This window comes from Zingiber officinale, chromosome 5A, assembly GCF_018446385.1.
Source record: "Zingiber officinale cultivar Zhangliang chromosome 5A, Zo_v1.1, whole genome shotgun sequence".
Lineage (NCBI taxonomy): Eukaryota > Viridiplantae > Streptophyta > Magnoliopsida > Zingiberales > Zingiberaceae > Zingiber > Zingiber officinale.
The window spans coordinates 148,211,140-148,226,866 of NC_055994.1; the positions used below are offsets into that span (position 1 = coordinate 148,211,140).

General features: G+C 38.8%; 1 protein-coding gene across 1 annotated transcript; it reads left to right on the top strand.

Moving 5' to 3' along the window:
* The first annotated feature begins 3,512 nt into the window (after positions 1-3,512).
* LOC121982372 (putative fucosyltransferase-like protein) lies at positions 3,513-8,835 on the top strand. Its single transcript, XM_042535394.1, has 7 exons — positions 3,513-3,953; positions 4,248-4,408; positions 6,560-6,801; positions 7,055-7,159; positions 7,420-7,576; positions 8,047-8,274; positions 8,363-8,835. Exons 1-7 carry the CDS (start codon positions 3,621-3,623, stop codon positions 8,616-8,618), a joined length of 1,482 nt encoding a protein of 493 aa, XP_042391328.1. The 5' UTR covers positions 3,513-3,620; the 3' UTR covers positions 8,619-8,835.
* Positions 8,836-15,727: the final 6,892 nt, after the last annotated feature.

Below are 15,727 nucleotides of genomic sequence, written 5' to 3' on the forward strand. Positions count from 1 at the left end.
TTTGTTTGATGATTAAAAAAATCAATAAAATAGAAAAGTTTTGAGAATTTATACTTAACTTTGCTTTAATTAAGTTGAAATAGTGATGAATTTTAGATGGAGCTGAGCTATTTTTTAAACTTTGGTTTGATTAAAAAAAATTATAGTAAAATCTTTCCTCAGGTTTCGTAAAGGGAGTTAAATCACTCAGTCAATGTATGACTAACCATCAAATTAGAGTTTTTTTTTTTCTCCTGAGGACATATGTCTGTTGTGAATTGATCTTTTATTTTATTGTAATAAGTCTGTCATTCTCTAATCAACTGGGTATCCCGTGTGAATGATTTAATTATAAAAAAAATGAAACTTAGGAAGGTGGCCATTCGATTATTCCCTATCTAATTTCGAAACATTTCTTGTGGTCTCATTTCTTCTCCATCAAAAGTAAATAGAGTAGCTCCTTAGTTGGAAAGGAGAAGTCCTACATGTGTATCAGTGGATACGGTTTCATTGAATGTTGTATGAATTTTCCTCTAATTCAATCGATAGGTAGGTAGAAGGTTACTTTCGATTCTCACTCACAACTCTAAATCGAAAAAGAATAATGAATTGATAGGGAGCTAGCCATGTGATGGAGTTCTATAAATGAGAGAACAACATCACCAACATCGAAAAGTTAGGTTCAATGTTAGCTTGACTATAGTTTAGAGCACGTTAAAGGAATCGAAAAAGAGTTTTCGACACGCGATATTGATGGAGTGTTGTTCGACAGCCATGTGACCCTAACTACGACAATGCACCTAAACCTTGAAGATGAAAATTTTAACCTCCAAACAATCAAATTGTGGTTGGATCGAAAGAAATCAAAATCTATCAAATCGCACAAAAGCCCAAATTGATGGGCCATATTGTGGCCATAATTATTAGAATCATTAAAATTTATTTTTTAAGAGATAATTAAAGTAATTATATTTTTCATCTTTAAAATATTCTTATTCTAATATTATTAGTGACATAGACCCTTATTATGTGTTAAAATAAATCTATTCAACTTTATTAAAAATAATATACATAAAATTATTTTATCAAAAATATTTAAAAACCATTTTAACTTAGTCAAAATTATTATAATAATTGTTTAATAGATGTGATCATTGTGGAGTACCTGTAATAATTATTAAAAAAATATTATAATAATTATTTAATAACTAGTACAATAATTTTAAGTGATTTTTTATCATATTAAACTAAATTTTATCAAATTTAACTAATTTTAATAAGACAATAATTTTTAATTAAAATACTCTATATACAAATTTTTAATTAAATTGAATTAAAAAAATAAATTATTTTAACATATGTAATTTGATAAAATAAAAAGGAACCTTTGTTTTTTTTATTAGAATCGTGGAGGGATGCCTTTTTTATGTACTATCTCAGTACCATTTTTATTTTCAAAATTATCCTTTAGTTTGTTGTAGATGTTTATATAAACTATGTTGTATTTCACCAAAGGTTATATGTTAACTTGGGGCATTCTATACAATAGGTCTCATAAATATTTATAGAGAGATAAATTAGAAAACTAAATAGATCATCATATGAGAAGGTATTTTTCTTGGTTTTGTTATTCAGGACATAAGAGGCATGATGACTTGACGTCATCCTTACCTTTGTTTGACTTATCATTGACATTCTCTTTAGGGTTCCAAACTAAAGACGAGGGTTGCGCTCGTTGCAAGACTTAACCCAACACCTTACAACATGAGCTGATGACAATCATGCACCACCTGTGTCCGTATTCTCAAAGACATCTCTCTCTTTCAAGAGGATTCACGTGAAATCTTGATAAGGTTATTCGCTTTGTATCGAATTAAATCATATGTTCCACCGCTTGTGCAGACTCCTGTCAATTCCTTTGAGATTTATTTTTATGAACGTATTTCTCATATGGGATACTTAATGCATTAGCTACAACATTACACGGGTCGATACACATAGCGTCTAGTATTCATCATTTACGGCTAGGACTCCTAGGGGCATCCAATCTCATTTACTCCCCTAACTTTCCTCTCTCAGTGTCAGTGTCAATCCAATAGAGTGCTTTTGTCGTTGGCAGGTGAAAAGGGAACATCTTATCCATTCAAATGGGCACAACATTTAACTGGAATTGACTTTTGCAGATTTTAGCTCTGGGCTTGCATTATATCATCACCAGAATCATGTTCAGACCATTTTGCAGAGAATTCATTCAAGGAAGAAGGCCCAGATGGCTCTTGTGTGAGTCAATGATCCATGAACTTTTGGACTTCCTGAATGTTTATCAAATTATGAATAATCTGAGACAGTAACTACAATGTATGACTTACTAGTTGATCCTATTTTAGTTGACAAGCATCTTTCCAATGAACTTTGTGCAGTGCAGAAAGCATTTATCATGAAAGTATTTCAAAATAATCGATTGCTTATGACTGCACATGGTATTCACTTAAGAGTTTTGTTTCTGCTGAATATTGATTGTTATCTGAAGCTGCATTGATTTGTTATTTCATCAACTAGAAGACACGTGGTTGTTAGCACATGTTTTTTTAGGTTTGGATTTGATTTGGTTTACAGGGAGCAGCTCGATTCCTTGGCAAAGCTCAAGTGGCCTTTGCTAATTTATGATAATGTTCCATGGGCCTTGCATACTCCTGTGTGTACCTTGCAAAAATGGTCGCCGGCTGGGCTCATTCCTGACTCATCTTCCTCAGCTTCTATAGCAGGACAAGCTACAAACAATGTTGATCTTGACATGGACCGGAGATCAGTTACGTCATGACTCATGGGAGGTAGAAAATGCAAGAGAAGATGGGAGATCAGTTACCCTTCGTAAGATTTGTTCAAGTAGAACTCAAGGTTTCTCTTGAATCTATCCATCCCTAATGTTAGTCAGGAGATGTTCAACAATACTTAATCCAATATTGATCCATTGGCAATGGTTGTTTGCTTTGATAATGTATCAGCAGGTTCTCAATGCTTGTCGACTAGTTTCTTTTTCCAATCCAATGTCAATGAACTTAACTTTTGGTTCTTAGTTTAGTTGATTGAACCGATTGGTCTGGTCGAAGGTTCTCCCTTCCCTGTATCGTCTCATCTCTTCTTTCCCTCGACAAGCTTAAATTTGGAGTAACTTGAAATTTGAGAGTAAATTAGGAAAATAATTATACTCGAGAAGGTGATTTGGCAAGAACTAATAGTGAAGGAGTGTTTAGTAAGGAGGTAAATATAAATAGGGATGATTTTATAAAAAAATAAATGGATGGGCCTGATTGAATAAGGATTTATCATTGTCCCAATGCCGAACCAAACCTGGCGACCCGACTGGCTTGCCAGTCAACCGTCTAAATTTGGAAAATTCGATTGCTAACCAATCAATGACGCCCACGTCTCTTCCCGGCATAGGCTATTCTAATGGAAGAACGAGTATATTTTGGGTAGGTTATACATGAGTGCAATCAAATTGAAAGGTTTAGTCCTTTCTGAAATCAGTCAACAAAGACCGAAGCAGGAAGGAACAAGACTAGCAGGAGGAGACCCCAACTACTCCAGCCACGGGCGCCGGGCGCCGCCTCCTCCTCCTTCGAACGGCGTAGAAGTGCATGGATAAGGAGAGAGCATCTCCCTTGACGGGCGTGCCGCCCCGCGGCCAACATCGGAGGAGGTGGGCGAGCCTCATCCCTCTGCTGGTAGCCCTCGCAGTCATCGGCGAGATCGCCTTTTCGGGACGCATCGACGTTATTGAGAAGGCTTCCAGTATGGTAGATCAGTGGTCGACCTCTTTGTCGTCGTCTTCGTCTTCGCCTTTGATCCCGGAAGGGTTAGTGGATCCGGAAGAGGTCAGTAAGTGCGAGGAGTGGTTGGAGAGGCAGGACGCTGTGCCCTACTCCCGAGATTTCCAGAAAGATCCAGTTCTTGTATCCGGGATGCAGAAGGTGAGAGTTTGCTGATCGTGTTCTCGTTTGGAGGAATTTTTTGGATAATTTTGACTAAGAGTTTGGGTAATTGCTGTTTCGATTATAACTAAATCTAGATAGATAAATCATAAGGCGAAATCAAAAGTAATATTTTGTTATCGGTTTCCCAACGCTACCAGTTGAGCGTTCGACTTCTCTTCCTCCTCATGTGCTAATCTTAACATTTATATCTAGCAATTGATCATGATATATAGCGTCAAATTGAGATGCTCCATTATATTAAATGTGTTAAATGTTCTATTTCTGATCCAGGATTGGAGATCTTGCTCAATTGATTGTCATTTTGGTTTTTCAAATGAGAAGGTACCTGATGCTTCATTCGGGTTAACACAAAATCCAGCTGTTGCTGCTGTTCTAAGATCCATGGAATCATCACACTATTATCCAGAAAATAGTGTTGACGCGGCACGACGGTGGGTAAGCACAGTTTGTTCGTTTCATCTTGAAAGATTTAGTTTTTGGATTTTATTTTCATTTTAGTATCATCTGTGTAATATGACTAGTTCACAACTTCACAGTAGTTTTCTTTTTCTTTTCTGTTTGTATGGTCAGTATAATCTAGCAATTTCTTGTGATGATGGCATTCCCTTGTCTTTTGACACTACGACTTGTTAGTTACTTCCTTTGAGCTCACTGACTTTAGCTTTTTTCTAACTCTTAATGCTATGTAATGATGAAAAGTTTTTTCTTGTCATCATAAAACAATTATCAAAAATATAAGATTTACCTACCATTTTGTGGAATCTATGGGAATACAACCAATTATATCATCATGCTACTTCTATACATTTGTGGAATCTTTGGGTAAAAATGTTCAAAAACATGATGCATTCATGAACCAGTACCTCAATGGAGTTTGTTGCAATTAGTTGATCATACACATACATTTTGGTCAGGTTCACATCAATAAAACTGAATAACAACCAGTTGTCAAGACTTGCAACAAATTATATATAAGTGGTCACTTAACTAGACTTGATGTATGAGAGGAGGCTAACTATTTCTATCTTGCTAGTGTTCGTAACTAAAATAATACCTCCAATTAAGTGAAGTCAGTCCCTATGTTGCTCTCGATGTCGGACCCGTGGCGGCCGGCTAGAGGGGGGTGAATAGCGCTGCAAAGAAACACGAACCTTCCTCGAATTTTATAGCTTTATTAAACTAACACTTGCATAAAATAAGTTAAGAAATAAACTAAGAGTAGAGGCACGAAGGGGTTTACTTGGTTACAACCGTGGAGGTTGTTAATCTAACGAAATTGAAGCTCACTATCAAAGTCTCATTCAGGCAGAGAAGCCTCTTACAGTGTTGATGGCTCACAAACAAATAGTAGAACAAACTAAAAGCATTTACAAGTGTTGTCTGAACCATTTGGACCAAGGCTGTATTTATAACCCTGGTCGGGGCGCCTGGAAGGGTTCTAGGCACCTGGGGGATAAACTTTTATCCCCGTCACAACGGAACTCACCACATCGCGTTTCGGATAAAATTATGCTCCGGGCGCGCAGGACCGAAAAATCAGCCTTTTGTTGATTTTTCGGTCTCGGTCTTCTGCTTCGTTTCCGCTTGCATTGGTCCAGATCTTCCGCTTTGGCTCCACTCGCTTGGGTGATCTCGGCCATCCGGAATAGTGCTCGCCCGAACCCAACTTCCGGTCTTCGAACAATCTTCCACTCCGACTTCTCGTCCCTTGGAAACGCCGCGTGCCTCCTTTCGTCCGCCTGCGTACTCTTCCACAACACCTCGTCCCTCAGACGCACCGAGCTCATCGGCTCTCTTCTGTGTCGTCCTTCTCGCTAGCTGCGTCTTTCGCTCGACTTCCTCTCTTAAGTTCCTGCACACTTAGACACAGGGATTAAATATCAACAGGACTTAACTTAACTTGGTTGATCACATCAAAACTACCTTGGGGTACTTACACTCGGTCTAGCCATTTCAGCTTGCTTATCCACATGTGAAGGAGGGTTCTAACAATAAAAAACCATAGTTTTGGCCCTTCCATTTCCATAGATTTTGAGATTTTTTTGGATAAATGGTCATCCTATCCAAGTTAGCAATTGTAAACACTTGTTTTTCTTTGAATTTATAGTATGTATCTGAGCAATCTAGTCTTACATCATTTGAGAAATATTCAAATTTGAAGAATTCTGCTCATGTTTTTAGACTGTTATCTGATTAAGGAAACTAATATTACTGCTTGAGTTTAAATTAACATGTTGAAGTTTTTTTTTTAAATTTACAATTAGCATAATAGAAGCCACTCTTCTTTTAATGGTGAAAGAAACATATAAATTCAGGTTGTTGATTTTTTTGTCTCAAACTGCTCATGGGTCTCCCGATTTGCTACTCTTACTTTAGCATACTGTTTTGTTATTTTTCCTACCAAATTGATTATATCAATCTATCTTTTTTTTTAAAAGGAGATTCAAGAATACTTACTTTTTAACTTTTTGCTATCCTAAACTATGATATATGGGCATGCTTCATTCTTTACCATGCAATCCTTTTCCTTTCCTTTTATAATTGACCTTCTACTTTGGCATTAACCTTTCTGTCTTGGATAGGAGAGGGTATAAAGTTGTAATGACAACCAGCCTTTCTTCCGATGTACCTGTTGGTTATTTCTCATGGGCTGAATATGAAATAATGGCACCTGTGCGTCCAAAAACAGAAGAAGCACTTGCAGCCGCTTTCATTTCCAACTGTGGGGCTCGCAATTTCCGTTTGCAGGCTCTTGAAATGCTGGAAGAGTTGGGCATTAAGATTGATTCATATGGTAGTTGTCACCGGAACCGTGATGGTGATGGTGAATACAATGCTCTACATCATCTTGTTGTTTTTGTTATATACTTGTGTTTGGTCCTCGATGAACAAATGATTAGCTGGGTCATGAGTGCTTATTGTGGAAGCAAATAGCTGGATCATATACAGATCATCTTTCTCATTATGATCGGTTTATATTACTACATTCTTCTTATGGGTCATTCAATGTTTTCTCCATAGTTTATAACTAGACTACTAAACTTTACTGTTTCGTGTGTTTTCTTATCTGGATGCAGTGAACAAAGTTGAGACTTTAAAGCGCTACAAATTTAGCTTGGCTTTTGAAAATTCTAATGAGGAAGATTATGTCACAGAAAAACTTTTTCAGTCACTTGTTGCAGGTGTGCTTTTCAAACTAATATTTGCAATACTGACAATTCAGTTGCTTTTCATTGCGGCAATGCATTATTTGTTTTATATTTCCTTACACCGCATCTTGAAGATCTAGTAGCTTGCTAATATTATCCAAAAAAATATAAATAATGTAGATCTATAGATTCTACCAATCTCAATTTGTTATCTGTTCTTAATCCTCAATCGTGTCTTTGAGTTTCTCTATTGTTTGTGTAAAAGCATTTTGTTCCCTTCCTTTACTCTGCAGGGACTGTTCCTGTCGTCATTGGTGCTCCAAATATCCAAGAGTTTGCTCCTTGTCCTGATTGTATTTTGCATATTAAAGAGACCAAGGATGTTGCTTCAGTTGCAAAAACCATGAGATCCCTTGCATCAGACCATGTTGCTTACAACCATACACTAAGGTAGATACTTGAATTTTGATCATGCTGCAAAATTCTTCCTCGGTTTTGGACTTTTATGATCCAGATCACTACTATGCAACTTAAATTTTCTCATAATTCATCTTTCGACAACTTACTGTAATAATGAATGACATGATTGCTCTATCTCTTGATGTTACTTGAAAATTGTGAGAAAAAATGAACTACCTATCTTGTACCAGTACTCATCCATCATTAAACATTTAGCTATATGACCAAAGGAAATTAGCATTGTCTTTTGTGCTTCTTCTCTGAAACTCCAATGCTAGTTGTCTTTCTAAGAGCATTCTTTTACTTACGAGTTTTGTATCTTTTATCCTCTTGAACATCAGAAGAAATAGATGATCGAATGGTTTAGCAAGGCCATAAAGAGGAATCTAACTGAAGCACAATTATCAGACTTTGTCTTCTCAAACCGATATCTTCACAAGTTAATTCCATTTTTTATGTAGGTGGAAATATGAGGGTCCATCTGATTCATTCAAAGCCCTTGTGGACATGGCCACTGTACATTCCTCTTGTCGCCTTTGCATACATCTGGCAACAAAGATCCACGAAAAAGAGGAAACAAGTTCCTCGTTTCAGAATCGTCCCTGCCATTGCACCAGCAAAGCAGAAACAGTCTACCACTTGTTTGTCAGAGAACGAGGTCGATTCAAAATGGAAAGCATCTACATGAGGTACATATCCATTGTCGAATCTCAACCTTCATTCTTATCGCATTACACCTACTGCATGATTTTTTAACAGCTACATGATCCATGTCAGATCCGGAAGGTTAACGTTAGAAGCACTCGAATCTGCAGTTCTTGCCAAGTTCCAATCGCTGAATCATGTGCCCATTTGGAAGAACGAAAGGCCAGAAGTTTTACGAGGAGCAAACGACTTACGAATCTATCGAATATACCCGGTCGGCATCACCCAGCGAGAAGCATTGTATTCATTCCGATTCAACAACGATGCTGAGCTCGAGAAACACATCAAGAGCAAACCGTGTGCGAAACTCGAAGTTATTTTTGTGTAACCGAGGCCTGCTACTGCTTCCTATACAACAAGCTGATGTACTATGAGCTAACAACACACATCTGATTAGTTTCAGAGTCTGATGGAATGTTATTGCTAGCTGGTATATCTATGCTTCGGTATATTTCTAATTTTTATTTAGAAATTACGTTGTGATCTAAAGAAACGATAGTGTAATTTGTGATGAGAAGCAATCAAGCGATCGATGTTGAGTAAAATCATCTTTTCTTTTGGTGTAATTTTTTTTCAGATGAACAATATGTTTTTCTTTACTGAAACTAATTAATCAAATAGTTTGATGTCATTTACTTCATCTTCGCATTGCCTCACATTGCTCAAGATCGTGTTCCCGCCGCCGTCTGGGAAGCACTGCGCTGGTGCCGGGGACATGAGGAAGCACGGTTCCGGTGACGCCGCTCGACGGCACGTGTCGGCTGACTGCGTGTGTCGCAGCAAGACCCATGGCTTGAGCCCGTCGAGACCCTACGCCACGTACCCGAAGGTCGACCAGGCCGACATCACAAGGACGTAGCTGAGACTGAGCAGCTTGATCTCCGCCGGCGCCTTCACGTTGTGGCCCCGCTTCTCCATCGCCTGTGCCTCCTCGTGGCTCGGTTGGAACACTTGGACGACCTCCCCTATCGCTGTCGCCTGCTGGCGGTACACCTCCCTGATCCGCTCCGAGTATCCCGACCTCAAGTTCATCACCACCATGGCTTTCACCTTCGTGTCGACGGAACTTGCGACCTCACCGGTGACTGCCGAAAGCATGTTGGTGCTGAGCGAACAGTTCATGACCTGGTTCAGCATCTTGTCGAAAGGAACGGGGAAGTTGTTGAAGACCCTGATTTGGATGCCCACTCTCTCGTCAGCTCGTGCCCACTCGAGATTTACGCAAAAGGAAATGCTCCAATGCTTACAGCTCTCCCGAGCGGATCAACACACCATTCTCCCAAGAGGTACTGGAGATAGATTGCCGAAATACTACCACCCCTTGGCAATAGGGGAATATGTTGGGGTAACTGTTCCAGAGGATCACCTCCTAAAGTTCGAAAACATCACCCTTCTTCACCAATATACGGATGGCGTGAAATGTCAAGTGTTTCTTACTATACTTTCTGGCTTGGCATAAAGGTGGTTCAAGCAACTTCTAGCTGAATCCATCTATAGTTTTAGGATTTCCACAAGGTCTTCCTCTATCATTTCGCCATCAATCGTCGTTATCACAAGACCCCCTTGAGCCTCTTTTCACTCAAATAGGGGTCCAAGGAAACGCTCCGGGCTTACATCAAGAAATTCAATTAGGTGACCATAGATATTCCCTCGGCCACCCTAGAAATTTTGGTGAGTGCATTTTCCCAAGAGCTCACCAACAATGATTTCTTTCAATCTCATCAGGAGGCCTCCAAGAGATTTCGATCATCTACTGAGCCAAGCGACTAAATATATTAATGTGGAGGAAGCACGGTTTGTTGGGAAGAAAGAAGTCTCCACGCCCGCTCAAGCATCTGTTCCCGAGCGCCGAGCACCATCTTCACCTCTTCCTTATATGGGGCCCCGAGCGGGTCCTCCCCCAAATCACCCAGAGCCCCGCCCTCAAGCTATACAACATGTGGAGGCCAAGCAGGTGGAATGCCCTAATGCCCTTAGATGGACTCCACCCAGATTTTGTACCTACCACCACTTGGTGACCCACGACATTGTTGGCGCTCGGAATTTCGTTCTGTGTAAATCCCTTATACAAAAATTTGTACAAGGACAGAACTATTCCTTGGAAACCATTTGCTTGATCAAACATGTATTTGATCAATCAAGCAAGTTCTTGATTGATCAAAACGCACCTTGATCGAAGCACAAGATTGTAGCCTCTTGTGTTGCTATTTCAAGATCCATGCAAAGAAAACAAAACTAGTTGCGCTGCGGAATAAATAACTAGTTGTATCTTTCTTCGTAAACAATGACTTCTTGATCTTTTGCTGTATTCCTCTCCTCTTCTTAGGCGTCGTGTGGGCGACGATCTACCAAGACAAACCACCCGAACCTTCTTTTGTTTCCAAGCCGCCTACCACCAAAAGATGCAAAGAAAAGGGGCGCCTCCTTCTTCTTCTTCTCCTTCAAACCGCCGACCACCTAGGGTGGTTCTTCTCTTCTTCTTCTTCTTCTTCTCCTCCAAGCTCCGGCCACCAAGGGAGATATACGCCGGCCCTAGAGGGAGGAAAGGGAGGAAGAGATGAGAAGATGGGGCGCCGGCCCTAGGAGGAAGAGAGGAGGTGAGCGCCGGCCCTAGGGGAAAAGAAAAGAGAGAAAAGAAGAGATGAGGTGCCGGCCACAAGCAAAGAAAACAACTCAAGAAAGATTAGGTTATGGTGGCATGACCTCTTCCCTTTTTATAACCTTTGACACCAGATAAAAGAGGAGAAATATTAATAGAATTTTTGTTTAGAAAAAAAATCTCTAGGAAAGAATTAACATAATTCTTTTTAGAAAAATTTCTTACGAAAGAATTAATATAATTCTTTTTAAAAAATTTCTAAGAAAAAATCAACATAATTCTTTTTAGAATCTCTAATTCTGTTAAGAAAAATTCTCCCCCTTTTTCTTTCTTTTCTTTCTTTTCTTTTATCTTCCTTTTCTTTCCTTTTTCTTTTGTTTTGGTCGACCCCTTGCTTGGGCACCAAGCAAGGCTTGGCCGACCCCTTTCTTAGGTAGGAAACAAAATCAAATGAGTGAATGCGAGGCTATGTAGATGCTACAACAGGGACCGAGATGAGTAATTGGTTTTGACCTCCTGATGGACTTGAGCTTCCTGTGTTCGACCCAAACACCCAACTCAAGTTCATCAATAATAACTCATACCACTAAAGAGTTATTATTGAACTACCATACCAATCCCATATTACAATATGGGCTCCTTCTTATCATGAGTGTGTTAATCTCCCTGTGTTTAAGATATCGTATGTCCGTTAATTAAATGAGTTACTGACAACTCAATTAATTAACATCTAGCTCCAAGAGTAGTATCACTCAACCTTATTATCATGTCGGACTAAGTCCACTTGCAGGGTTTACATGATAATCCTTATGAGCTCCTCAAGGGGACATCATCAACCTAAATAAATAGTACACAGTTTCCTTTTATAATCAACAACACACCATAACACACATATAAATGGTACTATCTTCCAACTCATCAGGCCTATTAATTTAACGAATAAATCTCACCCATTGATAAGTCAAAGAAATAAATACTAAGTATATGTATTTGTTATTATATCAGGATTAAGAGAACGCACATCCATAATAACAGAGGTTTTGTTCTTTTATACAGTCAATATAAGTCGAACAACCTCAAATGATCCTACTCAATACACACATAGTGTACTAGTAAAATTTTATAGTCAAGTTAGACTAATACCAAATTACACTACAACTGTTCCAATGATTTGTCCTTATCTATCTTGGTCGTGAGCTACTATTTATAATTTATAAGGAACTGATAACATGATCTTCTGTGTGACACCACACACCATGTTATCTACAATATAAATTAAATGGACAACTGCATTAACATATAAATATAAAATGTAACATTTGACCAAAGTGCTTCTCATTTCAAAATATAAATATCTATACAAAAAGTTAGACTTTTAGTATACATTTTAACAGACATCCAAGATTATTATCATTATAATCGAGGGAATCACCAGGCCGCCAACCAAGGATACCGCTGGCGTTTCCTGTCTCCCAACCACTACAATATTAACGGTTGAATAGTTCATCGAGGAGAGATTATCGAAATGTCGATTAGCGGTAAACGACGCCTCAGCGGTAGGGAGACCGGGCTCAGGCCCCCGCTCGAGTCCAGCAGGCGCAACCCTTGATGCGACAAGAAGAAAATCGCAACAACCCCGCTTGGGGAGATATTGGCATGATTGGCGAAGGCCCAACTGATGGAAATTCTAACCGGGCGAGGAAGTTGCATGCTCGTTGACTGGAGATTCACGCAGTCAGTTGTAGTAAGGAGCAGACGCAAGGGCCCAAGATTAGCTTCAAGCCCTAGGATTTAGATGGGGGTCGAAGTGTCCCATGATGACTCTTTAATAATTAAGGTTATTATAGTCAATTATAACATTCATCGCACCTTTGTTGGCACATGCAGCATGGTCAACATCATCTTCAAGCAAACATTCGAGCAACTACAGATAGAGTTGAACGAGCTCTAGCCCATGATGACACTACTCTATGATTTCACGGGCAACAAAGTCCAGTCGCTCGGCCAAAGAAAGCTGACTTTATCCTTAGGGGAGGAGCCCCTAATGAGGATGCGCCTATCAACTTTTATAGTCGTAGACATGCCCTCGGCATACAATGTTATTATGGCCCAATTGGCCTTAAATGAATTTCGGGTAGTTGTTTTAACCTTATGTCAAAAAAAAAAATTCCTATAGATGACCAGGTCAGGGAAGTCAAAAGAAATCAACTAGTAGTACGCAAATACTACATTAATATCATCAAGACAGAGGCCAACACCTCCCCGGAAGATCTAGAGGATGGAGGTTAACACCATCCGGGAGACGCCACCCACACTAGTGCATGAAGAAAATGAGGAGGTCCAAATTCGACTAGGTCGGCCGGAGGCCACTACCTAGATAGCTGCCGACCTATCTCCAGAACTTAAAGAAGAGCTTGTGGCTTGTCTAACACGTAATAATGATATTTTCGCTTGGGAGCCTAAAAAGATCATCAACATCTCACCCACAGTCATGGAGCATGTACTTCATATTTTTCTTGATGCCCAATCGGTCAAGCAGAGGAAGCAAGACTTCGGAGTCGACTAGAATAAAATCATTTGGGCGGAGATGGGCAAGCTACTGGAGGCCGGTTATATTCGAGAGGTGTAGTTCCCGAGCTGGCTAGCAAACATCATCCTGATATCTAAGCTAGGAAATAAATGGAGGATTTGCATCGACTTTAGAGGCCTCAACAAGGCATGACTTAAGGATTACTATACCTTGTCGCGGATTGATCAAGTGGTAGACTCAACTTCCGGTTGCGAGTTAATTTTCATACTGGATACATACCAGGGCTACCATCAAGTCTCGTTCGCCAAGAATGACCAGGAAAATGTTAGCTTCATAACCGCTGAAGGAACTTATTGTTATAATATCATACCGTTCGGACTAAAGAATACAGGAGCAACTTACTAATGACTCATGAATAAAGTATTCCTGAAGTAGATCAGGTGGAATATGGAGGTTTATGTTGACAATATTCTTATTAAGTCCCTCCAAGAGGTGGATTTATGCACAGATGTTGAGGAAAGTTGCCAAACCCTGAGGTATTATAGATTGAAACTTAAACTTAGCAAATGTCTGTTTAGAGCAAAGAGCAAGCATTTCCTCGGTTACATTATGACCGAGCGAGGAATTGAAACTAACCCGAGCGAAGTGCGGGCTCTCCAAGACATGACTCACTCACGCAATCTCAAAGAAGCATAAAGACTGATCGGGCAAATCACGACGTTATCCCACTTCATCTCATGATCAGTCGATCGGAGCTTGCCTTTCTTCAAGATACTTCGTTAGACGATTAAATTCCAATGGGATGCCAATTATGATTGTACAATCTCATCATTTCATTTTTTTGTATTACTTGGACACAACTATATACTATATTCAAAAACTGCACTGTGAAGTTACAATAAATGTTCTACATGCAGTAACTATCAACATCTCTCACTCATCCAAGTTAAGACACAAAGATTAAATAGTCACAAAGACTAAATAAGAACATCCAATTCATATTTCTAAAGAAAAATAGTTTGTATGACAGTAAGCATATTGATAGATTAATGCCAAAAAAGTTGTACATTTTATAAATCTGAGATATCCATATCTTGCATTTACTTAAATTAAATCATTTCTAATCCCTCATAATGACTATTATGTCAAGAGCATATTCAATATCTTCTATCATTATAGTTATTTATAATCACATTTTAAGTACTAAACAAAAAATATAATTGGTCAACTAGTGAATAAATATCAAAGATGTAAATATGTTTTACTTTTCCTTTTTAGCTAAAATCTATTCATTTTAATCAATCATTTTCTTAGTCATGTTCCATAAATCAATTCAACTATAGTTATCAGGATATATACTAAAATAGTAGTCACTGATTAGAACTTCAAGTAGACAACTAACAAGTCACTGAGGGTAAAACTGAGATTTTCTTATAATCTCAAGATCTATAGAGAAGCGGAGATCTATTCTCCTACTATATTTTTATCACTATTGCACATGTAATATAAATCACATGCTATGATGTTATTCTATTTACTAATAAAGAGCACATGTTTTCTATAAATCTAACATCGTACAAATTTTGATCTAGATGTAATTTAATCCTGAATTCAACTCATGAATTCTTTCTAGCTTCCAGCAGGTTTAGTAAAGTGGTACATTTATTCTAATCAATATGAATTTACAAATTATCTCATCTCAATACTACTATCAAGGCGACTCCTAGCTTATAGGTATGTTTCCGTTCATATCTTCATTAGTTGTCTTATAAGTAATAGTCATATTGTTGGATCGAGACACACATAAGGGGGGGGGGGGGGGGGGGGGAATCATGTGATTTTTAAAAATCTTTTCGTTTTGGTTTTGAAATCAAAGTACGCATCAGAAAGAAAACATAAAAGAAAAAGTAAGTAAAAGACACGATTCGATTTTTAATTGGTTTGGAGCCTTCGGCGATTCTTGCTCCAAAACCCAGGTCCCGCGACCTATCGATGGGTAAGCAACTAAAAATCTCTTCCAGAATAATCGGAAGAGGGGATCGAATATACAAGAATCGAAAGAGTGTAACAAGCTACACTTTTCATTTATAGAAATTAAGTACATGAATTAAATTGTGTTACTGAACACTTTTGTAGATGGTCGACTCAAGCTCGGTGTTTGGACAGCTTCTCAGCAGCAGTCGGGGGTAATAGAGTCATAGCAGGGTGGCAGCAGGAAGCTGAAACAGTCGGTAAGTCGATCGGACACGTAGAATCTCGTATGAAGTTTTTTAAAAGGCTTGGTCGAGACACCCATTTAAAGGGTGTG

Coding starts and splice junctions, on each gene's coding strand:
- LOC121982372 (XM_042535394.1), top strand. CDS start 3,621: ATGGATAAGGAGAGAGCATCTCCCTTGACGGGCGTGCCGCCCCGCGGC. Junction 4,409..6,559: donor AGTGTTGACGCGGCACGACG/GTGGGTAAGCAC, acceptor TGTCTTGGATAG/GAGAGGGTATAAAGTTGTAA. Junction 8,275..8,362: donor ATGGAAAGCATCTACATGAG/GTACATATCCAT, acceptor GATCCATGTCAG/ATCCGGAAGGTTAACGTTAG.